This window comes from Odocoileus virginianus, chromosome 16 (genome assembly GCF_023699985.2).
Source record: "Odocoileus virginianus isolate 20LAN1187 ecotype Illinois chromosome 16, Ovbor_1.2, whole genome shotgun sequence".
NCBI classification, from domain to species: Eukaryota; Metazoa; Chordata; class Mammalia; order Artiodactyla; family Cervidae; genus Odocoileus; species Odocoileus virginianus.
Window position 1 is genome coordinate 20,823,371 of NC_069689.1, and position 27,306 is coordinate 20,850,676.

Consider the following 27,306-nt stretch of genomic DNA (forward strand, 5'->3'; position numbering starts at 1 on the left):
TGTGAGAAGAAGGTAGAGTATTGCCTTGTTTCCCATCCACGTGCCAACCAGCGGCCCTGCCTAGCTCCTGAGATCAGAAGAGATGAAGCGCGTTCGGGGTAGTATGGGCACGGAGGAGTACTGCCTTGTTTGACCTCAGCTAGGGATGTGCACATCAAGCGACTCAGATTTTTCACCACTCTGCTCATGTCTGTGAATGATTGTGAGATTGCCATGGATACTGATTCTGGGGTCACAAATAAATTTTAGTAAGCAGAGGAATCCACAAAGACAGTTCACAAATAAGAACTGACTAAATGCTGCATGATAAATCGGGGCTAATTGGCCTTATGATACTGCTGTCTCAACGTGTGGTTTCCAGGTTACCTCAACAGCATCACTCACTTGCTCTTAAGCTCTTTGGTCATTTACTATCCATTAGCCAAGACTAATCACCTGACTCCACCTAACTGCAAGAGATCTGGGGGTTGGTTGGGTCCTTAGTGAGCGGTATATATCTATATTTCAGTTATAAAAGGCAAACTGGAAAGGGAGGAAAATGGGACTTCCCTGCAGTCCAGTGGCTAAGACGCCGAGCTTCCACTGGAGGGGGCACAGGCTCAATCCTGGATCGGTCGGGGAACTAAGATCCCAAATGCTTTACAAAGAGAAGTCTGTGTTCTAATCAGAAAGTGCCCTGTGGTTGGTTTGGGGAATTGAGGATGTTTCAGATCTCTCAACTCCCTTGGCTTCTCCCAAGTATCTCCATTCCAGTTGCCAGATCACAGAGCATAGTAATCACCCCACTAATCTAACCCACTTCACTTAAGCAAAGCACATGATTAATTTCCTGCTCTGAACCCCTGTCACTTCAGTTTGTTGGTTCCGGATTGCTCTTACCATTTGCTTATCCATGGATTGGAACTTGTCTTGCTTTTGTTGAACTTTTATCAGACTATAAGCAGTAACTTGCTTATATTGAATCAGGCTGATATATTTGCTATAAACCCTAAGCACTTCACCCTCAGTTGGCACATAGTCTGAATCCTTGGCAGCAACAGGACTGCTTAATCTGCTCCACCATCTGGTGGACTGCCAAGAATTTCCCATTCTGGTTTGAGGAAGTCCTCATTGTTCCCTTCTCTGCTTGACTCAGCTAGTTCCACACTTGTTCTAAAGGTCTTTCACTCCAAGACACTACCTCTTGGTAACAATTTCTGTATTAATTACAACTCTTTAGCTTCAAATAAAAGAATCATATTGAGCTAGACAAATAATAGTCACATTTAGTGAATGTTTATTCTATACAGTGCCTAGCACATGATAGGTAGTTATTATTTTTTTTTGAATGAATGCCAGGTACTGTGCTGAATACTTTAAATGCCTTATCAAATTTAATACTTGTGACAACTCTATACTAGCATTTCTCATTTTGGCAGAAAAGAACACTGTGACACCGAGAAGTTTAGAAACTGCCCAGGACACACTGCCAGTATTTGTGGGAGCCAGGATGTGAATCCAGTCAAGTCATATTTTGCTACCTTATCAGTAAAAGGGAGGATTTATTTTAAGAGGGTTGTTACAGAACGAAGGGCAGAAATTTAAGTGGATTGCAGGATGGGTTGGAATCAGGAGTAGAAAACTGTTGGGAACCTAGGCGTATTCTTCCTCTGATTCTCCTCTGTTTTTCAGACTAGATGTGGTAACTCTGATGAGCAAAGAGAAAATACTGGCAAAGTGACGCAATAGATCATTTCACTGGTTCTAACTTTTTGACTCACTTTGGAAAATCCCAGCACCGCCCTCACCTCCTTTGATTGCCGTGGGCCAAGTTATTCCATTTCTTTGGGCCTCCATGTCCTCATCCATAAAATGAGAAGTTTTTACCAGAGGATTTCTCAAGTCTTTTCCAGTTCTTAAAGTCTATGATCTTAAGTGAAACTCCTAGGACAGAGGTGCAGTAATAATGGATTTGAACATAAGGATTTGGGTGATAGAATAAAGAAGAGTTCTAATGAAAGAAGAGAATATGGTTTGAGTGAAGCCTTGGTGTTGAATTACTCTTTAGAGCTGGTGTCAAGTGAAGGCCTTGGGGATATATAAACGGCGGGCAGACAAGCCTTCTCACCCTGACCAGATCAGAGAGATGGATCTCTCTGATCTAAGAGCAGTGTCCCTTTCTCCCTCTCTCTTGTGCATACACCTGTGTGTGTAAGGAGTAGCCCCCTTGTGTAGTAATTTAACCTGGTTTCTTTCTTTCTTTTCTCACCTCAGAATTTTCTAAGGGCTTTCACCTGGACCACAGGAAGAAGGCCAGAGGACAAATCCAAACCCTGGAGTGACCGAATAAGCAAGTCACTCCTCTCTGGGTCTGTTTTCTTATCCATGGCGTGAGAGATTTGCTCTATGTGATCTCTGAAGTCCTGCCCAACTCTTAACATTTTGTGGCTCTGGGTACTGAATCAAAAGCCCCTGTCTTCCCAAATGCTCCATCCTTGGACCAGACCTTTGTCTTCCTTCCTCTTCTCTATATCCACCTGACTGCTCAGATCCTTTCTCCTGGCCCCCTTTCTTCCTCAATTGCCTTGAATTCTACTTGGGCCCTTTTTTCCCCCTTATATTTCTGATATTATTGTTTATTTCATGTTATATATATTTCTGCAGACCCTTCTAGATTGCATTCCTGATCTCCAGAACTGCTCCATCTCTCTGTCTGCCTCCTCTTATCTGCATCCTGGCTCCTAACTGAAGCTATATCCTCGGGTTCCTCCTAGGGTCCCCTGGGATCCCCTATCACTGGTCCCTCTGATGGGGCACTCCTTCTCTAAAGCCAAAGGATCAGGTAGTCAGTGGCTCAGGTGACAAACCTGCTGTCAGGTTACAGATATTGTTTCCTGAAAGACCACACTACGGTGTCAGCGGAGCCTTGGGCTGCCTGTCATGCCCTGTCCTCACCTGGCTCTCCCACACAGGTAAGAATAACCAGAACTCACCTCTAATACTGGCACGCTTCTGGAAACATGGCTCTGAGCCTCCGGCCCCTGCTGCTGCTATCCTGTGCAGGTAAGGGGCACAGTGAGCTGGGCTGGGCATGATGGGGATGGCTGCTGGAAAGAGACTTAAAAATGCAGAGATGAACTGGTTAGAGAAAAAAGTAAATGAAGGTTAAGAAATCAGGCCAATACTTAATGTGGGTTGTTGAAAGGGACTCAGCTCACCATCTTTTGCACCTCGTCCAGGCAGGGACTGGGCTGGCCAGCGCTGAATCTGGGTCCCAGGCTTTTCCCCCCTTGGTGATTTCCGGTTTTTCTCCTTGCAGTGACTCTGGTCCCTCCTGGGTCTCAGTCCCTGGACTCAGGTCTCTCCCTCCTGAAGTCAGTGCTCTCTGCTCTGGACCAGGCTCCCCAGGGGTCCCTCAGCCGCTCACAGTTCTCTGCCTTCCTGGCCAACATTTCTTCTTCCTTTGAGCCTGGGAGAATGGGGGAGGGACCGGTGGGCGAGCCCCCACCTCTCCAGCCCCCTGCCCTCCGGCTGCATGATTTCTTAGTGACGCTGAGGGGCAGCCCAGACTGGGAGCCAATGCTAGGGCTGCTGGGGGACGTGCTGGCCCTGCTGGGACAGGAGCAGACCCCCCGGGACTTCCTGGGGCACCAAGCAGGTGTGCTGAGTGGACTTGCGGAGGTGCTGCTGGGAGCCTTAGTTCCCGGGGGACCTCCTACCCCGACCCGGCCCCCCTGCACCCGTGACGGGCCCTCTGACTGCGTTCTGGCGGCTGACTGGTTGCCTTCTCTGCTGCTGCTCTTAGAGGGCACGCGCTGGCAGGCCCTGGTGCGGGTGCAGCCCAGCGTGGACCCCGCCAATGCCACGGGCCTCGATGGGAGGGAGCCAGCCCCCCACCTCTTGCAGGGTCTGCTGGGTTTGCTTGCCCCAGTGGGGGAGCTGGGCTCTAAAGAGGCTCTTTGGGGGGGTCTGCTGCGCACAGTGGGGGCCCCCCTTTATGCTACCTTCCAGGAGGGGCTGCTGCGCATCACTGACTCCCTGCAGGATGAGGTCTTTTCCATTCTGGGGCAGCCAGAGCCCGATGCCAACGGGCGGTGCCAGGGAGGTGAGTGCCACCAGGTCCGGGGCTGGGCTGCGGCTGGGCCAGCAAGGGGGAGACCAGGGTGGTCCTCTTCTTTCCCTTTCCCTCCTAGGCAACCTTCAGCAGCTGCTCTTGTGGTGAGTAAGGAGACAGGAGTTCTGAGGGGTGGGGCCTGGGAAGCCATCAGCCTCCAGGGCGGGAGAGGAAGCTGATGGGAAGGCTGTGGTTTAGTGGTTTGGGAGGGTGACTGTTGGTGGTCGGCGACCCAGCTTCACCTCCTCCTAGCCGTGTGACCTTGGGCAGGTTAGAGTCTCATTCAATGCCTCAGTTTCCCCACTCACGAACAGTGGGTAATATTAGCTGCCTTGGAGTTTTCGCAAGGGATTAAATGAGTTGATACTGTATGTGTCAACCACCTAGAAGAAGTGCCTGCGTGCCAAGACGCTTCAGTCACGTCTGACTCTTTGTGACCCTATGGACCATAGCCCTCCAGGCTCCTCTGTCCATGGGATTCTCCAGGAGTGGGTTGCCATGCCCTCCCCCAGGGGATCTTCCCGACCCAGGGATCGAACCACGTCTCTTACATCTCCTGCATTGATAGGCGGGTTCTTTACCATTAGTGCCGCCTGGGAAGCCCGTGCCTGGCACATAGTGCTTGATAAATGTTAACTAATAAAGATAGGGTATGGGAAGAGAGAACAAGGTTTGCTTCCGCCACCCCTTACTGATTGGGTACAACAGTACCAGACCACAGGTGGACATATTCAGTCGCTGGGCAGATTTCCTGATCTGAGGCTAACCAATGGTTTTATTTAAGCTTCCTAAAAGCGGGTGCCAAAAGGAGAAAGAAGGGGGCCAGGTGGACAGGAGGGGCTCTGGCTGGGCAGCTCCAGCTGACTGTGACTTGGCGGGACAGCTCGCTCTCCCCTCCCCCATCCCACCATTTAAACCAGTAACACCGTGGCTCCCAGGGACCTCACTTTTGGAAAAGCCTATGCTTGTCACCCTCCCTGCAGGGCTCTGGGCCAGGGCCAGAAGCCTCAAGTGGAGGAAATTCAAACTGACCAGCTGCTTGCCTGCTCCTCCCTCTGCTCCCAGGGGCATCCGGCACAACCTCTCCTGGGATGTCCGGGCACTGGGCTTTCTGTCTGGATCACCACCCCCGCCCCCTGCCCTCCTCCACTGCCTGAGCACGGGGGTGCCTCTGCCTAGGACTTCCCAGCCCTCAGCCCACATCAGCCCTCGCCAGCGGCGGGCCATCTCTGTGGAGGCCCTCTGCGAGAACCTCTCAGGCCCAGCGCCACCCTACAGCATCTCCAACTTCTCCATCCACTTGCTCTGCCAGCACGCCAAGCCTGTCACCCCGCGGCCCCCTCCCAGCACCGCTGCCGTCTGCCAGACAGCTGTGTGGTATGCAGTCTCATGGGCGCCAGGTGCCCAAGGCTGGCTCCAGGCCTGCCACGACCAGTTTCCTGAGCAGTTCCTAGACGCCGTCTGTGGCAACCTCTCCTTTTCCACCCTCTCGGGCCCCAACCGCCGCCTGGTAAAGCGGCTCTGTGCCGGCCTGCTCCCACCCCCCACTAGCTGCCCCGAAGGCCTGCCCCCTGTCCCCCTGACCCCAGAGATCTTCTGGGGCTGCTTCTTGGAGAACGAGACTCTGTGGGCCGAGCGGCTCTGTGGGGAGGCGAGTCTGCAGGCCGTGCCCCCCAGCAACCAGGCTTGGGTGCAGCATGTGTGCCAGGGCCCCACCCCGGATGTCACGGCCTTCCCCCCTTGCTACATCGGACCGTGTGGGGAACGCTGCCCAGATGGGGGCAGCTTCCTGCTGATGGTCTGTGCCAACGACACCATGTACGAGGCCCTGGTGCCCTCCTGGCCTTGGCTAGCCGGCCAGTGCAGGATAAGTCGCGGGGGCAATGACACCTGCTTCCTGGAGGGGTTACTGGGCCCTCTTCTGCCCTCTCTGCCACCGCTGGGACCGTCCCCACTCTGCCTGGCCCCGGGCCCCTTCCTGCTTGGCATGCTGTCCCAACTGCCACGCTGCCAGTCCTCTGTGCCAGCCCTTGCCCACCCCACACGCCTACACTATCTCCTGCGCCTGCTGACCTTCCTCCTGGGGCCAGGGGCCGGAGGGAACGAGGCCCAGGGGATGCTGGGTCAGGCCCTGATGCTCTCCAGTCTCCCAGACAACTGCTCCTTCTGGGATGCCTTCCGCCCAGAGGGCCGGCGCAGCGTGCTGCGGACGGTCGGGGAGTTCCTGGAACAGGAGGAGCAGCCAACCCTGGGCTTTGACCCCCCTGACAGCCCCAGCCCCACTTTAAGCAAGATGGAGCTGCTGGCCTGCTTCAGCGTGAGTGATCTGCCAAGGTGCAAGTTCCCGGAGCGGAGGGAAGGGTCTCCACGGGAATTCTCTATGATCTCACTGAGAGGCAGCAGTGCAAGGCAGTGGTTAAGCCCGAAGCTCTGAGTCATCCAGGCTTGGGTTCCCATCTTAGTTCTGTGGTCAACCCTGGACAAATTTTCAGTGTCATTTATAAACGAATGGTGGAGGGACTTTACTGGCCATCCAGTGTTTAAGACTCCACGCTTCCATTCCAAGAGCACGGGCTCAACCTCTTGTTGGGGAACTAAGATCCCACATTTGTGTGGCATGACCAAACAAAAAAGTCTCAGAAAAAACAAGTGGTGGAGAATAATGGTGCCACTCTTTTTAGGGTGGCTTTAAGGATTACACCAGATGACACTGGCTGTGGGTTTGGCGCTAGTATGTGATATACAAACAACATGTAATAAATATTATCTCATTATTCTTGACTCTTTGATTCACCTCCTTTCTGCTCCAGAAAGGAAAGGGATCAAGTGAGAGGGCTCTAATTCTGTCCCTAGAAAGTGAGAATTGGAAACTGGCAAAATATAGGAAGATAAGACAGAAATGAGAAAAATTCAGGATGACCGCAAATCACAAGTTTTAGGTTTGACTATGCCATAAGCATGGTCTTAGCCAGTTTACTTTTATTTTCCTGGGCTTTGTTTTCTTTTCTGTAGAGTGAAGGGGCTGGAATATGTGAACACCATAGTTCATTCATTGAGGTCCTGTTATGTGTAAAGCACTTTGCTAAATGCTGTGGGGAATGTAAAGAGTCCTTACTCCATGGTAGGGCCCACCTTTCTCAATTCCTGGGACCAGTGAAATGTAATAATTTGGTTCATGTGCATGCATGCTAAGTTGCTTCAGTCCTGTTTGACTCTTTTCAACTCTGTGGACTGTAGCCCCCCCAGGCTCCTCTGTCCATAGGATTCTCCATGTAAGAATACTGGAGTGGGTTGCCATGCCCTCCTCCAAATTTGGTTTATATCTCCAAATATTAACTGAGCCAGCTATGGCAAAGGCTACAGAAGAAGTTAGAGAATGTGGTCCCGGACCAAAAGGAGACACACATACAGCTTCAGAAGAAGGACGAGCATCCTAGAGAGTGGACCTGGGGAAGCTGCGGGAGGGACAAAGGGTGCAACTCTCCTGGCATCTTGTCTGTCTCCCCACCAGCCCGTGCTGTGGGATCTGCTGCAGAGAGAGAAGAGTGTGTGGGCCCTGCAGATTCTAGTGCAGGTAACTGATGGGGGCAGGGTGTGTGGGCGGGCTGGGTGACCCTTGCCCAGTGAGGCCATAACCATCATGACCTCCCGTGCCCAGGCATACCTGCACATGCCACCGGAAAACCTCCAGCAGCTGGTGCTTTCAGCAGAGAGGGAGGCTGCTCAGGGCTTCCTGACGCTCATGCACCGTTCCTGGGCCCAGCTGCAGGTGGGCATGGAGGGAGAGGGGGACAAGGGTGGCAGGGGAAGTCTAGGCATCAAGAGCACCTGGAACCAGGCGGGCAGCAGGCTTGCTCCAGCAGAAGGAGGAACACAAGAGGGGCCGAGGCCAGGAGAGTGGGCATCTCCAGAGCTGGCATCTGTTCCTGTGCCCTCACAGGTGCCACCATCTGAGGAGCAGGCCCTGGGTCGCCTGACAGCCTTGCTGCTGCAGCGGTACCCGCGCCTCACCTCCCAGCTCTTCATTGACCTCTCACCACTCATCCCCTTCTTGGCCGTCTCCGACCTGATGCGCTTCCCACCATCCCTGTTGGCCAATGACAGTGTGTAAGGAGTCTGTGCTCCTCCTCCCGATCCTGTCAGGGTCAACCTCACCCACCCAGAGCTGTGTGGTGCTTAGTCACTCAGTCGTGTCCAACTCTTTGCAACCCCATGGACTTTAAGCCCACCAGGCTCCCCTATCCATGGGGATTCTCCAGGCAAGAATACTGGAGTGGGTTGCCATTCCCTTCTCCAGGAGACCTTCCCAACCCAGGGATGGACCCCAGGTCTCCTGCATTGCAGGCAGATTCTTTACCAGCTGAGCCACCAAGGAAGCCCACACACCCAGAACAGCCCTTCTATAAAACTAGGGAGTCCTTCTTGTCCATGACAGCGGGGCTGCACAGAGCCAGGGGACAGGGCTAAGGGGTGAGACCCACTCTCTCCCCAGCCTGGCCGCCATCCGGGATTACAGCCCTGGAATGAGGCCTGAACAGAAGGAGGCTCTGGCAAGGCGACTGCTGGCCCCTGAGCTGTTTGGGGAAGTGCCCGCCTGGCCCCAGGAACTGCTCTGGGCAGCGCTGCCCCTGCTCCCCCATCTCCCTCTGGAGAAATTTCTGCAGCTCAGTCCTCACCAGGTATGAGAACGATTCACTTATTTGACTACCCCGCTTTCGGCCAGCTGGAGATGGCAGTCAGTGGCCTGTCTCCTAGTGAGCCCCTTCCCACAAGTGTCCCACAGTGATCCCATCATGAGCTGATCTTCCCCACCCCAGATCCAGGCCCTGGAGGACAGCTGGCCAGCGGCAGGTCTTGGGCCAGGACATGCCCGACATGTGCTACGCAGCCTGGTGAACCAGAGTGTCGAGGATGGAGAGGAGCAGGTGCGCAGGTGAGTGCCTGTGGGCCAGTGATCACGGCCAGAGCGGCGGAGAGGCAGGGGCAGCTGCCAGGCTGGGGTGGGGTCCCAGGAGGGAAGGGGCAAGAGAGGAGGCAGTGGCCCCGGGGCATCACAGGGCCCTGGGAGAGAGGCCTGTTTGTGGCACCCATGTTTCCTAGTTTAGCGGTCAGAGTGCTTGTTCCCTGTACCCACACAGTCCCTGCCTTAGTAGCAGCCTCAGTGACCACATGAAGGCCAGCTTCATGCCCTCCTCAGGCTGGGGCCCCTCGCCTGCTTCCTGACCCCCGAGGAGCTGCAGAGCCTGGTACCCCTGGATGATCCCATGGGGCCAGTAGAACGGGGACTGCTGGAATGTGCGGCCAACGGGACCCTCAGCCCACAAGGACGGGTGAGCCCCTTGGCCCAGGCCCACGAGAACCCCAGGCTTTCTGTGGGGGGTGGTCCGTGCGGAGGACGTGCCCAGTCATGTCAGCCAAGCGGGAGCACACCTGGAGCCAGCCCTCATCCCACCGCGTCCACTTCGTTCTAAATCTCCTCACTCCGTGGCCATGCTTACCTGTCACCACCTCTTCCTAACTCTACTCCTTCTGGTCCACGACATCGCCAGCATTCCCTTTGATGACTTGAGCCCAGTCTGCTCCTGTCCTATCCCTGGTTCCAAGCCACAGCCCAGGCCCTGGAATATCCAGGTGTGGGATTAAAGAGGAGACTTTAGGTTCACCTGTCTTTTCTCTCCGGACCCAAACCTTCTTTGGTTACAGGTAGCCTATGAACTTCTGGGGGTGCTGCGCTCATCCGGAGGAGCGGTGCTGAGCCCCCGGGAGCTCCGGGTCTGGGCTCCTCTCTTCCCTCAGCTGGGCCTCCGCTTCCTGCAGGAGCTGTCAGAGCCGCAGCTGAGGGCCATGCTTCCCGCCCTGCGAGGAACCAGGGTCACCCCTGCCCAGGTGGGCCTGGCCCACTCCCTGGCTTCTGTCTTCCATCCCCCGGCACCTCAGTCAAGGCAATTACATTCAAGGATGCTGTTGCCTGACCCCCCACCCCACCCCACCCCGAAGCCTCCTTTTCCTCTGTCCCAAGAACGCCCTCATCCCTCTTGCTCAGATGAAGAAGAGCCCAGAGCCAGGCTGGTCATGGGAGTGGTGGAGAGGGAGCTGGGAGTTTGGGAGGTCGGGCCCTAGGGACCTGTTCGGGGACCTGGCTGCCAGGCCCTCAGGGCGGTTGTTTCCTGTCCCCTCCCGCCTTAGGCTGTCCTGCTGCTTGGACGGCTCCTCCCGAGGCGTGATGTGAGTGGCAGCAACTTTTCCGTCCCCGTCCTTCCTGGCTCCCTCTCAGCGGCCCTCACCCCTGCTGCCTCTCTACTGTGATTGTCCCCTTCCCTGCAACCTGGCCCATCTTCTTCAGGCCTCTTGTCTCTCTCGCTCCCCAGCTGTCCTTGGAGGAACTCTGCTCCTTGCACCCTCTGCTTCCAGGCCTCAGCTCCCAGACGCTCCAGGCCATCCCAAAGCGAGTCCTGCTGAGGGCCTGTCCCTGCCTGGCCCCTGAACTGGCTCGCCTCTCAGCCTGCCAGACCGCGGCACTGCTGCAGACCTTCCGGGTACGAGAGCAGCAGGCAGCCGGGGACCAGGGAGGAGGGCTCTGGTTGGGAGGGGTCATCTTCCCCGTGGCCAGGGAAGGACCCCCAAACCTCCCCACTTTTTACACACACACACACACACACACACACACACAGCCAATTCTCATGCAGGTGAAAGATGGTGTTAAAAATACTGGCGCAGCAGGAGCCGGTGCAGCTGTGTGCATCCCCGGACAGGTACGTGCGTGCGTGTGTGTGTCTGTGTGTGTGTGGTTTCTGCCAGCTAAGCTCCTCTCCCCATCCCAGGGCTGTCTCACACAGCTGGGACTGCCTCACATTCTCCCCCTGCAAGTGGCCCAAGTGTCTCATTAGCTCTGTGCCCTCTAAGACCTTAGCAGCTCTCCCAGTCCCAATGCAGGATGGCATAATGTCCTAGAACGTCAAAGCCCCGAGAGCCTGAGGAATCCTCCAGGTCAGTCACCCTGCTTTCAGACAAAGAGACCGAGGCTCAGAGTGACTAAGGGAGTCTAGTCCATCAGGTGCCTCGACGGCAGGGACCCTTGACCACAACTTCGAGGGTTCTAGAGTGTGCCCTGCTAGCGTGGCACCTGCCACTCCACCCTTCTCCTAGTTTCGGGACCTATTAACTCCCAGCTTACTTTTTTTATAAAACCATGTGTTGTTTTGGTTAAATGTAATAGCCCAGCAAAATGTTCCTTGTAGTTTAGGAGTCCATAATGTTTTGGTTCATACAGAGTTAAAGATGCTTGGATTTTTTTTTTCAAACCCTCATATTTGTTTAGGAACACTAATAACATTCAGAGGACCCAATATGTTTTCATATTTGGTACTTAGTAGTCTTTTGGAGAAGGAAGCGGCAACCCACTCCAGTATTCTTGCCTGGAGAATCCCAGGGACAGGGGAGCCTGGTGGACTGTCATCTATGGGGGGTCGCACACGGTCGGACACGACTGAAGCGACTTAGCAGTAGCAGTAACAGCCTGCCACCGTGGTTCCCATTCTTCCCTGAGGCCTGAGTCCAGACGCTCTCACCTATCACTGCACTGCCACGCTTTGCCCCTCCGACAGCCCATCCCCACCATCTGGCCAGACTGCCTGCTGCCCCTGCTCCCGCTAAAGCTGCTGCAGCTGGACTCTGCTGCTATGCTGGCAGACCGAAGGCGCTATCGGGAGCTGCCCTGGTCTGAGCAGCAGGTGATTCTTCCCACTAGCCTAGAACTCCCTTCTCTCAACATTTTCCACCTCCTTCACCCATCTCTCAGCCCTAGATTGGGCACCTTACTCCCAGCAGCCCTTAGGATGCTTTTCTCTCCTCCCCTTCCCGGCCCCCCCATTTGTCTCTCTTTCCCAGGGAGTGGGCATTGGGGAGAGTAGGAGGCTGGTGGGACCCACAGGGTGGAGTGGCAGCTCTGGGTCCAAGGCATTCCAAGGTTCCTGGGCAACATCTCTGCTGGGAAGCGGCTCCTCTTTCTTTCTCTTGTAGGCACAGTTTCTCTGGAAGAAGATGCAAGTGCCCACTAACCTGACTCTCAGGAATCTGCAGTGAGTAACTTGTATTGAGCTGTGAGTTTAATTCAACTAACTTTGTTTTTGGAGCACTTACCGTGTGCCAGGCACTATGTGATATCCGGGGGTGGGGATGGCAGGTGTATGAGGATCAGTGACCTGTAGGTCAGCCTGTTGGTCTTCTTCTGGTTCCTCTTCTCCTGACTCTCTCCTTCCCTTCTAGAGCACAGAATCCATCCTGAGTGGATCTCAGGGATTTTCAGAAGACCCAGATTCAGGTCCTAGCCCTGTCACCACTTCGTGACCTTGGGCAAGACGTTCAAACTCTCTAAGCCTCATTTTTCCCTTCTTTAGAATAAATATTGAAGTGGTACCGACCTCATAGGTAGTTGTAGAGATTAAACAAGACAAGGCATATAAAGTACTTAACACAGTGCCTGGCCCAGTATAAGCTTCTGATAGATATTTGCTGATTAACCCCTCAGAGCCACTGACCAAGCAGGAATTAACAGGATCAAGGAACACCTTACCTGCACCCCCAGCAAAAGACCCATGGGCTTCTGAAGTTGTGGTTCTAGCCTCAGTTGACCACATTTCTAGTAGGATGATATTGGACTGTCACTCGACCTCTGTAAATCTTTATTTTCTTCTCTAATAAACAGTAATGATGTGGGAGACCAGTGAGAATTATCTATGGAAAAAAATATTTCTCAAACTGCAAATTACCATAAATGAATATCTGTCCTTGTGTGGAGAATGTTGATATAAGGAGCAGACAGGCTGTAGCATGTGTTGAATGAGCATGTGCCTACTCACACACCTACAGGGCTCTGGGTACGCTGGCAGGGGGCATGTCCTGTGAGTTTCTGCAGCAGATCAACTCGATGGCAGACTTCCTTGAAGTGGTACACATGATCTATCAACTGCCCACTGGGGTCCGAGGGAGCCTGGTGAGAGGGGTGCTTGGGCATTAGGGGGAGCAGGGAGGCAGGAACCCCGGGTAGAGAAACGAGGCTCGGTGTTCAGCTCTGTCCTGAACCTTCCCTCCCTACTCTGCCCCACAGAGGACCTGTATCTGGGCAGAACTACAGCGGAGGATGGCAATGCCAGAGCCAGAACAGGCAACCCTGGGGCCAGAGCTGAGTGGGCTGGACACCAAGCTCCTCCTGGACTTACCGTAAGGCTGCGACTGGAGATACTGGATTCTCAGAAGGCTCAGCCTGGGGTGGAAGAGTCTGCCCTTAGGAAGCACCCCAGAGGTGGTGCTTTTCTCTCTGGTTGTTCCCTAACGTCAGTTACAGCCTAAGGTGAAGGATGCTATTCAAAGTTGCTCTAGGTGTTGACTGGCTTCCCCAATGAGACCCCCAAAATGGGGCAGCTGAAGGTGGCAATGTTGTGATGTGACTGCCAAGCAGTCTTAATATAACCTAGGCCCTATTAATAGTGGTAGAATATGTAAAATGAGGGAAGTGAGAGTTCCCTGGTGGCTTAGTGGTTAGGATTCTGGGCTTTTATTGCCGTGGCCTGGGTTCAGTCCTTGGTTGGGGATATGAGATCCCACAAGCTGTGTGGGGGAGCCAAAAAAAGTAATTGAAATTAAATATATAAAATGAGGGAAGTAACGCTTCAATCCTACCCCCACAGGACTGTCATCTCCTTAGGGCACTGTGTTCTCAGTATGTTCAGAGGAGTAGGTAAAGAGAAAATGTATGAAACATGTGATAAAATGTGTTCAAATACCCCAGGAGCCATCAAATAGAAAATAGATCGGCATATTTCTGAATGGCCCCATTGGGCAGGACTAACACCAGTGAATGAAAATCAGAGCTTTGCACAATATGAGGAAGACTGTGGTGGTGAGTTCTGGCCGTTGAGCTAGTCAAGCCTAGTCTTGATGGCCCCGCAGCAGGAATGTTACAGAGCAGATTGAAGTATGGGTGAGGAGAGAGACGACTGATGAACCCAAGGCTCCTCCTAAACTAGAGACTCAGAGTTTATGAGTATCTCACTCACAGGTTTTTTTTTCCCTACCCACATCATCCCCATCCCCGCCCATTGCCAACTGAACTGTAAGTCAGAGCAGGAAAAGGTTGGAGTCAATCTTTCTGGGAAGGAGCTGACTCTATCCTTACATTGTTAAAGGTCTTTCCACAGATTTGGGCTTTTGTACTACTTGACCCAGTTCCAGACTTGGCAACCTTAGGTAGAGTATAGAGTATCACTCTGAATTTTCTGCAAAAAAAAATGGCTTTTTAAAAATGCCATTCAAATCCATTTGTGAAAGAGAGATGAGGAAATACCTCTTGGTGGTGGTGGTGGTTTGGTCACTAAGTCATGTCTGACTCTTGTGACCCCATGGACTGTATAGCCTGCCAGGTTCCTTTGTCCATTGGATTCTCCAGGCAAGAGTACTGGAGTGGGTTGCCATTTCCTTCTCCAAAATACCTCTTACCCCCAGGTTTTGCCATGAAAGTCAAATGAGATAACACCTAAAAGAACTTTGGTGCATGAGGGCTAAGTCGCTTCAGTCATGTCTAACTCTTTGCAGCCCTGTGAACTGTAGCCTGCCAGATTCCTCTATCCATGGAATTCTCCAGGCAAGAATGCTGAAATGGGTTGCCATGCCCTCCTCCAGGGTCAATTGTATAGTACTGTACAAATCAGAAGGGGCCTTCTCACAATAGATAGAGGAAGGGTAGTCCTGTGGGAAATAGGAACTGAGAGTAAGACCCCACCATTTGGTCTCTATGAACATGTTTTAATTTTTTATTTTATTTATTTAAATTAAGTTAAATAAAATTTTTTTTTCATTGTGCTGGGTCCTCATTTCAGCTCCTGGCCTGTGGGATCTTAGTTCCTTGACCAGGGATTGAACCCACGCCCCCTGCATTGGAAGGTGGATTCTTCTTTTTAAATTAATTAATTTGGCTGCATCAGGACGTAGTTGCAGCACTCGAGATCTTCACGGGGTCAAGTGGAATCTTTCTTTTTGTATTTTTTTCTTAGCTTCTATTTTACTTTATTTTTTAAATTGAGGTATAATTGATTTACAATGTTGTATTAGTTTCAGGTGAATTTACTTCTTTTTTAATATATAAGTTACATATGTGTTAGTCACTCAGTCGTGTCCAAGATACATAAAAATTCTTAAGTATAATTTCAACTTTGTAAATGACTATATATATGCTGCTTTTTTCCTTACCATATCATTTTCTCTCCATTTTTCTTTTTTTTTTTCCATTTATTTTTATTAGTTGGAGGCTAATTACTTTACATGGAATCTTTCTTGTGCACAGACTCTCTAGTTGTCATCCTCAGGTTCCAGAACACACAAGCTCAGCAGTTGCTCTGAGGCATTATCTTAGTTCCTCGATCAGAGATTACACTCGTGTCCCCTGCATCACAAGGTGGATTCATTTTTTTTTTAATATTTTATTTTTACAAGGTGGATTCTTAACCACTGGACCACCAGGAAAGTCCATATGAACCTATTTTTAAATCTATAAAATGGGGGAGGGGATTTAATGATACTTAATATCTGGGCTTTTGATTCTATTAGATGAGGTAGGATTGTTCGTCATTTCTTCTCAAGAAGACTGGAAATAGGTCTCTCCCGTTGTTCTCTCCCTGTAAGCGCTGTGGTGGAAATTGGATCTGGGTATGTTAAGTATCAGTTCCTATCCAGGGCCACAGGGCATGTTCCGGTGTTACCTCTTGTCCGGGGAATGGGGCATTCTGTGGTTCCCTTCTCAACTTGGCTCAATTCCCACTCCCCCTGTTTTCAAATTGCTACAGAGTCCAGCTGATGGATAGATTGTCCAATGAATCCATCATGTTAGTGGTGGAACTGATACGAGGTGCTCCAGAGCAGCTGCTGGTCCTGACCCCACTCCACCGGGCAGCCCTGGCAGAACGGGCACTCAAAAACCTGGTGAGAATCTCCCCACCTAACCCTAACCCTAACCCTAACCCTAACCCTAACCCTAACCCTAACCCTAACCCTAACCCTAACCCTAACCCTAACCCTAAGCCACCAGACTCAGAACTGTGGCCTGGGGCCATTGCTCTGTCTTCTAGGCCCAGACTTAAACATTTGCTGCCAGGCAGGTTTTTGTCTACAGGGCCCTAGATCTACCTTTGGGTTCCATTCCTTGATAGTCTGCTTCATGATTCTTGTCCATATCCCTTGGAGTACTAGAAATTCCTTAGATTCCACCTCCCAGTCTTTCCACCTGCTCCTGTTTGGGCTCATAGTTTAGAAATGTGGACAGTGGCAATAAGCTTCATAGGATCTTGGGTCGAGAGCTAGAGGGAGGCAAGGTCAGAGATCTTTGTGTCTTGATCAAAGAGACTGGTCCTCTGAGTCAGAGGTGTGTTGTCCCAAGGCCTGATCCCCCTCTAGGCCCCAAAGGAGACAACAGTGTCAAGGGAAGTGCTGGAGACCTTGGGGCCCCTGGTTGGATTCCTGGGCATAGAGAGCACACGGCGGATCCCCCTGCAGATCCTGCTGGCCCACCTCAGTCAGCTGCAAGGCTTCTGCCTCGGAGGACCGTTTGCCACAGAGCTGGGATGGCTGCTGCTGCAGGAGCCTGTTCTTGGGTATGGGCCTCCGGAAAGTCCAGATTCTAACTCATCCTACACCCACCCTCTCAACCAGCCTCCTCAGCGGCAGCCCATTCAGCATAGAGGCCCTTGGAGCCCTGGGTGCCCAGTCTCAGCATGTCTTTCCTCTTCCTTCTCTTAACAGTCCCTTCAGCATCCTGATCTTCTTTCTGTCCCTCAGGAAACCAGAGTTATGGAGCCAGGATGAAGTCGAGCAAGCAGGACGCCTAGTATTCACTCTGTCTCCCGAGGCTATTTCCTTGATCCCCAGGGTGAGGTGAAGGAACCCGGGAGGGAGTGAGAGCAGAGAGGGGACTGGGGAGCTAGGCCCAGTCGGGGGGAGGCTAAGGCCAAGGAAGCTGAGGGCGAAGGATGTGAAGCCTGAATCGGGGGGGAGGCTGCTGAAAAGAGGACTTCGGAATTACAACTGTAGCAGCCACTCCTGACGGGCCTGGTTCTGCCCAACCTCCCTCCACCTTCTCTCCCAGGAGGCCTTGGGCCCGGAGACCCTGGAGCGAGTCCTCGAGAAGCAGCAGAGCTGGGAGCAGAGCAGAGCTGGACAGCTGTGTGCGGGGCCACAGCTCGCTCCCAAGAAAGCAGCGCTGGTAGCTGGGCTTGTGCGGCCTGCTGCGGAGAACCTCCCAGGTGAGACTGTCCGGATGCCCATACATCGAGCAAGGGGTACAGGAAGAAGTAGCCAACCACGCAATCAGACTTGCGCCCTTTGAACAGATTGGTACAACGTCACTCCAGGCTGGGGTTTTCTAATCTATAAAGCCCAGAGCAGTGAGGGATGATCTTCAAGGATTCTCCCAATTGTGGGGTTCTATAGCTCTGTGAATTTATCACTCTTTACATTATTAGCGCTGGAGTCCCCTTTCCCAGCCCTCTCAGCCTGTTAACAGCTAGCTCGGCTCTAGGCTTGGATAAGTGTGGCGCTTTCTTCTGGGAAGGTGCTTAGGATGGAGGAAGGTGACACTGGGGGGCTAGGAACCTGGGTTTCAACCTAGATCAGCCACTCAGTCAAGCCCTTCAGTCTTCCATCTATACAATGAGGGGCTCATCCTCCCCAGTCACCCTTTCTAATATCTGTGAGTCCTATAAATCTCACACTACAGTAATCCCTTGAGCCATACTGCCCCTATTGGCCTGTCCTTTAAAGGTTGGAGGGGTCGTTCCATCTATAGATATCTCTCTGGGCATTTTTTTTTTTTTTTCCCGAGAGGAGGCCCCCACCCACCATGGCCCCCACCCTTCATGCCCCTGGACCTGACCACTCTGGGCATGCTTTAGTACTACACGGACCCCTTGACCCTGCCTTCCTCCGTTAGAACCTGTGCCAAACTGTGCAGATGTACGAGGGACATTCCCATCAGCCTGGTCTGCAACCCAGATCGCAGAGATGGAGCTCTTGGACTTTGAGGACTGCCTCACACTATTTGCAGGAGACCCAGGACTTGGGCCTAAGGAACTCCGGGCAGCAATGGGCAAGGCAAAACAGGTTAGTGATGGAGAGTCCAGTTAGGGTTGGAGGTTGAAGATATGAAGCTGGTTGGGTGTGGTATGGGACACATGGAAACGGATAGCTGCGTGAGAGATGGGGGACATAGGACATAAAAGAATTAGAGGGCTTGGATCCTGAGTAGGAAGTCAGAGGGGATGGATACTGAGGACAGGAAGCTAGTGAAATGGGTAGAGGGACTAGAAGTCATTACCAACATTAGCAGGTATCAAAATCATCTGGGGAAAAAATTATTAAAAAAAGAACCATCTGGGGAGCAGGTGTTTGAAATGCTTGACAATCCCATTGTAGACTTACTGAAGAAAGATTCTCTGAGGATCAGGTCTGGGCATCTGTATCTCGCCCCTGCTACCCCCACCCGTGTCTGGTGCACATGGGAACTCATGGACTAGAATCTGCTTTTCTTTCCTACTGAGACTCTAGAGTCTTTCAATAACACCTTAGTCAGAGGAACCTTCATCCAATCCTCTCATTTGACAGTTGAAGAAACTAAAGACCCAGAGAAGGCAAGGGATTTGCTTCGAGTTACACAGTTCAGGTTGAAGGCAAGACTGACCTTAGCATTCTGACTCCTAATTCCGTGCTTTTCCCATTCACACCATTCCTCTCTTTCTCCAGTTGTGGGGTCCCCCCCAGGGATTTCGTCCTGAGCAGATCCTGCAGCTGGGTCGGCTTTTAATAGGTCTAGGAGAGCGGGAACTCCAGGAGCTGAGCCTGGTGGACTGGGGCGTGCTGAGCACCCTGGGGCAGATAGATGGCTGGAGCTCCAGCCAGGTAACATCTTCCTCCTCTCTACCACCTTCCGAATGCCTCCAGGCTGTCTAAAGCCCAAGGAATTTCTGTCTTGTGACCATACCCAGCCATGCTTTTTATCGTTTCATAATACTCCATACCAGTAGGAAGTTAGAGCAGTGATTTACTTACTGAGGCCCTGGACACACAATACTTCCTCCTGCCCCCTTTCCCTTGGCCTCCTCTTTTCCTGGATCCTCAACCTTCCCCATGGCTGTTGGCTTTCCAGGCTACCCTGGTGGCTTAGATGAAGAATCTGCCTGCAGTGCAGGAGACCTGGGTTCAATCCCTAGGTTGGGAAGATCCCCTGGAGGAGGGCAAGGCAACCTACTCCAGTGTACTTGCCTGGAGAATCCCCATGGACAGAGAAGCCTGGAGGGCTACAGTCCGTGGGGTCCCAAAGAGTCGGACACGACTGAGTGACTAAGCGCAGCACAGCATTGGCTCTTCAGGTCTTACCAATAAAAAATCCAGCAGCACTTGTCCCTTCCCTAAGCAGATAGTTCCCCATCCGTGAATTCCTCATGACTTTTCTCCTTATCCTGTGACCTCTACCCCAACCCCAGCTCCGGGTGGTGGTCTCCAGCTTCCTGCGGCAGAGTGGTCGACACGTGAGCCGCCTGGATTTCCTCCACCTGACTGCACTGGGCTACGCACTCTGTGGACTTCGGCCTGAGGAGCTACAGCACATCAACAGCTGGGAGTTTAGGTCACGCATAGAGGAGGGTGTGGGCAGTGGTCCTGTGGGGAAGATGGGCTTACTGGGGAAGGATCATGCGGGAGTGGTTCCGTGGAGGAAGTGATCTCCCTTAAAGTCATCACTACCACCAACTCATGACCATGGACCCTGTCACCACGGCTGAATCCTCTTCCCTTCTCTTCCCACGCTTCCACAGCCAAGCAGCTCTCTTCCTGGGCAACCTGCATCTCCCATGTTCTGAAGAGCAACTGGAGGTTCTGGCCCAGCTCCTGGTGCTGCCTGGTGGCTTTGGCCCAGTCAGTAACTGGGGGCCCGAGATCTTCACTGAAATTGGCACAATAGCAGGTATAGGGAGACTGGGCCACTGCTGGGGCTGGTTCCACATCATGGACAGACTGGGTGGAGGATTGCTCTGGAATCTTAAGGTGGGAGCCTAAGACACCTAGGTTGAGAGGTTAGAGACGTGCTGGGGAAGGTCTGAGGAAGAGTATTTTGGGAGTAGTTAGAGAAGGCCGGTATAGGATAACGTCTGGAGGCCCATCCCACTTGCCTTGACAGCTGGAATCCCAGACCTGGCTCTCTCTGCACTGCTGCGAGGACAGATCCAGGGCCTTACCCCTCTGGCCATTTCTGTCATCCCTGCTTCTAAATTTGCTGTAAGCACTGATGGGATGGGGTCTGAGGTGACCACAGAAGAGGGCCACAGTGGATGTCCTGATGCCCGCTCCCATCCCCAGGTGGTGTTCAGCCCCACCCAGCTATCTAGTCTCACCAGTGTTCAGGCCGTGGCTGTCACTCCCGAGCAAATGGCCTTTCTGAGTCCTGAGCAGCGACGAGCAGTTGCATGGGCACAGTATGAGGGGATGGAGAGCCTGGAGCAGGAAGGTAAGTTCCTAACTGCACAGACTGACTCCCCAACTCCTGACCCGGAACCAGAACCCTAACTCAGGGTTAGGACTCACAGAACCCCTCAGGGAGATCTGAGAGTGAAGGGGTCTACAGGCGAATAGTCTCCAAGTATCAGTGGCTCCTGGGGAGCAGAGTTGTGACATTCCTTCCATTTTCTGTCTCATTACAGGTCGAAGCACAGCCTGGCATCTCCAGGACTGGTCACAACCCTCCTGGGCCCTGGCATTGACCACCTGCTTCCTTGGCAATCTGCTATGAGCCTGTCTCTGCAGTTAAAGAGATTTGTTGGGAAAGACATTTGAAGTAAAACGAATAAAGTGCAAATGGAAGTGCAATTTAATTATCCTAGGAAGCTGATGGAATATGGGTAGAATGTTAATGCTTTCCACCCACCTGAGAATCAGTGTTCCTGGCATGCCATATCTGGAGTCTCTTTTCATCATAAATAATCCCATTGCCTTTTTATTTTCTCCTGGAAGCTAGTTCCTCCTCATCCCACCATTAGAAATAACACAGACAACTGAAGCATAGCATGGAGCCTTTACTAGGACAGGGGTTGGGGGTTGATGGTGGCACCCAGGGCAAGGAGAATGGGCTGCCATTAGAATGGCAGAGGTCCTGGGAGCCTTGAGTCATCCGCTGGGGACAGGAGTTAATGCTTGTTGGGGAGAGGTGGAGGGATGCGGATATCCTGGCCTCTCTCCAGACGCCGTTCACAGTCAATCAGGTAGTTTACTCCATCGATGACCAGCTGCACCAGCTCCACCTGGATGATACTGACTCTTGATCTCTGCTTCCCACAACCTGACTCTTTTTAGCACTGATTTGCCTGCTCTGGGAACTCATTGCCAGTTTTCCCCCAGTCAACCTGAGTTTTATTTCAAATTCTGTTACATTCTTGAGGCTCACTCCTTGTCAAATCACCCCCCACAGACCTATCCATAATCCCTGAGAATCTCACCTCTGACTTGCCCAGTCGGTCCAAATTAGAGATATCAAAGACACTGCCGGTGGCAGCTGTGTCTACTCCTCCAGTTCCACGTTTTTGGAGTCTGAGGTTCTCGAGGATCTTTGGGAAGCGGCTATCCTAGAGAGGAGATAGAGATTTGCGGGCAGGATCAATAGAGGCTGAGACTGGTCCTACCCAAAAGAGCCCTGAACCTGCCCAGAGCTCTTTCCCTTGACTCTTGAGCTACAATGCCTGCTCCTTTCCAAAGCGCACAATCCCTCTCCCACCGCACATGGCCACTTCCTCCCTCACACCCCTCTCTAGCTCCACAACTCCTTTACTTTGCTCAGCAGGGGCAGCTTGATGTGTACTCCTGCCCGAAGTCCGGTGCCCAGGTTAGACGGACAGGTCAAGATGTATCCCAGACGCTCGTTCCACATGAACTCCCAGCCACGCTCCTGGATCAGCCGCTCCACCTGCATGCACAAAGCCTGCGTTAGTGACATATCAGGGCTGTGCAAACCCTCCCTTAGCTGGACCCATAGGAGCTCTAGAAATATGTCTAGAACCAAAGATTTGGGATGTGAAAGAATGACACTGCTTTTTTTTTTTGGTGGAAATGGCTCATTATTATCATGCATAAAAGATATTTTTGATGTTGCACGCCCATCATGATGAGATTGTGCAAAAATATCCTGTGTGGAAGAAGAGAAACTTCAGGGAATGATGTGCTAAGGATGATCTAGGGAGATGAACGGAGGTGGTAAACTGAACTGAGAAAGGATTGATTATTCAGGGAGTTCTGCATGCATTGACATCTTTACTTTGCTAATGAGCTAGAGCTTGGAAGGATTCTTTCAGCCAGAAAATGAGGGTGTAGGCTTTGCAACAGGAAGAGGCAAGAGAGCCTGTTAGCTGTGGAAAAAGAGAAAGCAGAAAGGTGAAAATGGAGCAGAAGAGCTGGACTCATACTTGTGGAGGGTGCGGGAGGAGGGTGGGAAGCGTGTTCTTGTTCCACTTAAACATCCCAATCATGAAGATGACTACTAGAGTTGAAGAGACTGGAGACCTGCCAGGGCAATATTCGTGAAGACCGCTATGTAACCTAAGGGGAACCCTATTCATAGTTCAGAAAGAACCGTGGCATGAGGGATATTAAACATGCTGAACAAGAGGAAATCTTTCCATCTAGAATAATAACTGCAGCTAACACTTGTGAACATTTACTATGGGCCACACGCTTTATATGTGTTATCTCACTTAATCCCCACCATTTAAATGTAGGAAGTCTTCTTACCCAATTTTACAGATGAGAATACTAAGACATATCAAAAGTACCTGCCTACCCACTTAAAGTCAAGATATGTTACCTATTACTTGCTAAAAATAATAGGAACCTCCCAGCTAAGATTCTAAAAGAAGGAGAGTGCTCTCCCTTTACAAGTCCAAAACAGAACTGTATATATGAGACCATACAATAAGGATTGGATTTATGGGAATTTCTAATCTAGACACGAATATAGAGACCTAATTCCTATAGGACTGAGGATTCAGTTCAACCCCTCATGTAGAGCCACACAGTCTGAACTTAAACCATTCCATCCTCCACCTTCCCTGTTTTCCCTCCTAATCAGCTTAAAATCTAGACATGCTACTTTAGTGAGAATGACAGAATCTAGAGTAAAGGACTACCTTGGCTCAGAAATGGGTGGTTACATGAGAATCAGGAACATACCAACCCCTCACTCCCTATAGTCATCCAAGCTTAAACCTTCCCCTTATATCTGCACATCCCACAACACACCCCCCAGGCACTGATTCACCACCTCAATTCCTTCTTTGCATTATTTGGCAACTGCTTTATTTACTTCCTTAGATTCCTGACATTCTTTCTCTCTTCCTGTTCTTAGGATGACCATATACCCAGGTTTATGTATACCTGGTCCATGTATACCAGGACCGTATACCCTGGACAGTTCTGATTTATACCTATTGTTCTCCTAGAGTGATTGGTGGTAATCTCTTTCACAAAAAATGTCCTGGGTTAGTTCATAAATTATATCCTCCATCTACCTATTCTAGTCTTTGTTTCTTCCTTAAGTCCTCCCACCTAATTCCCTTATACATTCTTCTCCAACCTCTTTGAGGCCTCGGCAGAATCTTTCAAACACTTTCTTCATGTTGCCTCCCTTCTCCATGGAGATGACCCGTGTATGATCCTCCTCATTCACCCAGATCAAGAAGCTCTTTTCATTGTTGTGCCTGAAGGCAGGAGAGAGGGAGGGACTGGAATTAAGAGGCAGGGCAAGGGAGAGATAGAGAAAAAAGGGGCACTTATGGAAGCCCAGGGTAAGCTAAGCCTCATACCAGATTCCACGCGCATCTGGCCAGTCTCGAGCCATTCCTGCTGCGGTTAATAATGGGGATACAGGCTTATCAAACAGGAAGTGGTCCTGAGAAGAGTCAAAGGGACTTGGGTTAAGAATCTACACAGTAGCCTCCGGGCTTCTCAGAGCCCATCTACCTCATCTGGCCCCAGCCTCCCTTGACTCTCTTGTCTTTCCATCTGCCCCTCCCGCCCAGCTCCCTCTCAAAGCCTCTCACATCAATTAGCTGCTGCTGCTCGGCCTCTGTCATCTCACTGAGCCGATAGTAGCGTCCAGCCAGGTCACCCTTCAGGCCACTCAGCGCATCCACGACGACACGTTCCACCTCTCGTCGCTCTGCCCGAGTACAGGCTGGAGGCAGGCTGAGTCCCCGGATACTTCGACCAGTTCTGACTCTCGAGGACAATACATACCTCTCATCAAAGTAGCCAGAACGGATCTGGGGAATAGTAGAAACTAAGGTAAGTCACAGAAACAAGGTGGATGGGAGCTGAGGGCCTTGGGAAGGAGAGACCGTAAGGACTAGAGGAGTCTTCATTGCCTGCACTGGAAGGACAGCCCATTGGGCAAACACTCCAACTGAAGGGGCATTCACTGTGAACCCTCCCCAACACTGCCCACCTTGGGGTGTGGCCATTCTCAACGCCTGCTCCTCTCACGGCTGCTCCTTAACATACAACTCTTTCCCCACACTGAGACTTGAAAGCTCAGCAGTATAATGACTATGAGTCAGGGAATAATTATGGCTGAAGGGACTGGAGAAAACAGTATGTTGTCCAAAAGGCAATGCAAATCAGAAGTGGGATATTTGACCCACCTTGCTGGCATCCAGGTCAGTGGTATGTTTCATCGTTCGGGGGTCATACCCGTTGTGTCGCTCTTGGATCACAGGGTCAAACAGCTCAGCAAATACCTGAGGGGGAGTTGAGAGGGAGAAGGTGGTTAAGGAGAGGGAATCCCTTCCCAAGCTTTCCTTGCGGGTTGATTTCACCGGGTCGGAAAACACGAGTATGGATGGTCCAGTCTTAAGGGAAAGTGAGGGGCTTCAGGGGGAAGGAACTGGGATTGCCGGGAAGATGAACAGGGTTTGACCAGGAAACTCTGGGGCCCCCTACCTCATAGGTCTCCTCATCACCAGCTACCATGCCCACAGTCTTGATGAAGGGGTGGCCAGGGTTGTCCACGCCAGTCTGGATACACTGATCTAGCGTCCAGCCAGTGGGTGTGGTCTTGTCGCAGAGCCGGGCATAGACTGCCGGGGTCAGGTGACTGGCCATGCAGTTGTTGTGCTTTCGGAGGTCTGGGTACTCAGCACTAGGGAGGGGGTACCCAGTAACCATGGAGGGAGGGCACAGGGAGCCTGGACCCGGTGCACTCAGCAGGGAGCATGCCTGGCTTTGCTCCTTGGGAGGAGGGGAGGCTAGAGCAGGGCTAAACCTTGGTAATCTCATTAGGGACTTTCAGGATCTATTCTTTCCCAAGAGTTCTAGCTTCCTCTGGCTGGAGGCTCAGTTCTCCCGTATCTGCTCCGTTCTTTTCTCCCATGGAAGCAGCATTAGGGATGGGGGAGGGGAAAGACTAAGGAGGGGAATTCAGGAAACCGGAGAGAACAGCAGGAAAGGGAGATGGAGGAGAGCGGAAAGGATAGTTCCTGGTCTCTCAATTAGGAATTTGAGCAGAGTAGGTGCAGCCAGAACTCGCAGGGCCAGAGCTGGCCTTGAGGGCGGGAACTGCGGGTTCCAAGTCCCCAGGAATGCTTTCACCTTATGGTTTTGGCCTCCCCCCACCGCCACCCCAGTGAGGTTTCCAGACTGCACAGCGCCCCACTCCAGAACCTTCGTGATTATACCCCTTCTCTATTGCCCAGATTCTCATCTCCACCCCTATCACCACCTGCCCGACCTCCCCCCTTCCCCCCCCTCCCCCAGAGCGCCCGAGACACTGATACCTAGGGGGATACAGCCTCCGTCGTTCACCGGCTGCTCGAACAGGTTCCGATCGGAGCAGAAACCCAGCGGCGAGAGACCCAGCTCCAGCCAAAGCCAGGAGCCTGAGCCCGGGGCGGGCAGACAACAGACGAGAGAAGGGACCAGCCATGGCTTGAGGGTCTGCCTACGGAATCTCAGGGCAGGAGCTGCTAGCTCAGGAACCGGGAGGAGGGGGGCGATGCAGACAGGCTGAGAGCCGGAGCTGAGTGCGAGGCGAGGCTGGAGCCGAAATGGGGGTTGGAGTGGAGGCTGGAGCGGGAGTGAAAGCCGGTGCCGATCAGACTGCAGGAGAGGCGCAATGAGCTAGCGGCAGGCGGGCGCAGAAGGCAGCGCTGCAGTCTCCAGGGGTGGGGCTCATGCAGGCCCCGCCTTCCCGCCTGCCACCGCGCTAGGTGTGCGGGGGCAGAGGTAGGCACCACCCCCCCCAGGTAGATTAGGGAGACTGGCGATTTGCAGCCCTAGGCCCGGGAATGGGCCCACCTGAGGTGAGGCCGCCCAGATTTCAGCACCAAGTGGAGGACAGCACCCAAGGGGACCGGCGAAACCCTAACACCCTTCCCTTAAGTCTCTCGGTTTCCTCGGAAACCCCCGTTCGTCGCCCCGGTGGGTGGAAGAGGGTGACATTGCTCAACCTGCTCTCGTTTTTTTTTTTTTTTTTTTCGGCCTGCCCCTGCAACCTCTCTGTCTCCCCAGGGGAGGCGGCCTTGGGGAACCCGTGGCATAAACAGATACTGGGGAAGACACACAGAGAAAGCTCGCAGGCAGACGCTGAGAAAGACACCCCGCTGCCTCAAGGTCACCTCTTCCTTCGAACCAGGAAGAGCACCAAGGCTCCTCCCTGTCACACCTGTGCAGGTCTCCTTACAAGGTTATGCAAAGATTCCCTGAGAGAAATCGGCGAAACACGAACTCTTACCCCATCTGTGCTGTTTTCCCCACCCCCACTCCACCTTGCCCCAAGTCTGCAGCCCTGACGTGTCCTTCCTCCGCTTCTTAGGATCCCCCACTTTTCCCCCCTTCTCCATCCTCCTCTCCATCTCTTACTTCACCTTTGATCTCTTCTCAGCGAAATTTCCAGGCTCGGACCTATTTGCTGATCACAGGTCTCCCTCTGAGTATTCTCGGCAGGCTTGCCTACCTGCTGTCTGTGCTGGGTGTGGGGCCAGAGTTGGGCAGGGAATTATGTTTCCTCCTCCTCCTTCTCCCCTCCTCTCTGTAGCTCCCAGTTCCTGAGCTGAAGGGGAGTGTAAGGTGAGGTGAAGGGTGTGGTGAGATGACGGGGTGTAGGAAGGGAACAGGCAGGCACAGGTCTCTAACCACCA

The 27,306-nt window shown here is 52.4% G+C and overlaps 2 protein-coding genes across 3 annotated transcripts; one reads left to right on the forward strand and one right to left on the reverse strand.

Annotated features, from left to right (window-relative positions):
* Positions 1–521: 521 nt before the first annotated feature.
* On the forward strand, positions 522–21,006 carry STRC (stereocilin). Its single transcript, XM_020881414.2, has 29 exons — positions 522–3,042; positions 3,299–4,084; positions 4,173–4,197; positions 5,159–6,410; positions 7,605–7,667; positions 7,752–7,862; positions 8,034–8,200; positions 8,586–8,772; positions 8,911–9,026; positions 9,291–9,423; positions 9,797–9,979; positions 10,280–10,318; positions 10,462–10,629; positions 10,780–10,845; positions 11,698–11,823; positions 12,113–12,171; positions 12,962–13,085; positions 13,200–13,312; positions 15,931–16,066; positions 16,538–16,734; positions 16,919–17,009; positions 17,226–17,382; positions 18,069–18,238; positions 18,878–19,033; positions 19,618–19,760; positions 19,948–20,096; positions 20,310–20,407; positions 20,489–20,636; positions 20,830–21,006. The coding sequence occupies exons 1-29, from the start codon at positions 3,000–3,002 to the stop codon at positions 20,916–20,918; spliced, it is 5,295 nt and encodes a 1,764-aa protein (XP_020737073.2). The 5' UTR covers positions 522–2,999; the 3' UTR covers positions 20,919–21,006.
* Positions 21,007–21,181: 175 nt separating this feature from the next.
* On the reverse strand, positions 21,182–27,125 carry CKMT1A (creatine kinase, mitochondrial 1A). 2 transcript variants are annotated; one of them, XM_020881416.2, is made up of 10 exons: positions 27,034–27,125; positions 25,945–26,266; positions 25,112–25,310; positions 24,814–24,909; positions 24,214–24,435; positions 23,977–24,062; positions 23,748–23,871; positions 21,951–22,085; positions 21,622–21,747; positions 21,182–21,426 (listed from the first exon to the last, which is right to left on the reverse strand). In XM_020881416.2, exons 2-10 carry the CDS (start codon positions 26,091–26,093, stop codon positions 21,313–21,315), a joined length of 1,251 nt encoding a protein of 416 aa, XP_020737075.1. In that variant the 5' UTR covers positions 26,094–26,266; positions 27,034–27,125; the 3' UTR covers positions 21,182–21,312. The 2 variants fall into 2 exon arrangements, with proteins under 2 accessions (XP_020737075.1, XP_070334069.1); XM_070477968.1 differs by lacking the exon at positions 27,034–27,125 and having other exon boundaries at positions 25,945–26,319.
* Positions 27,126–27,306: the final 181 nt, after the last annotated feature.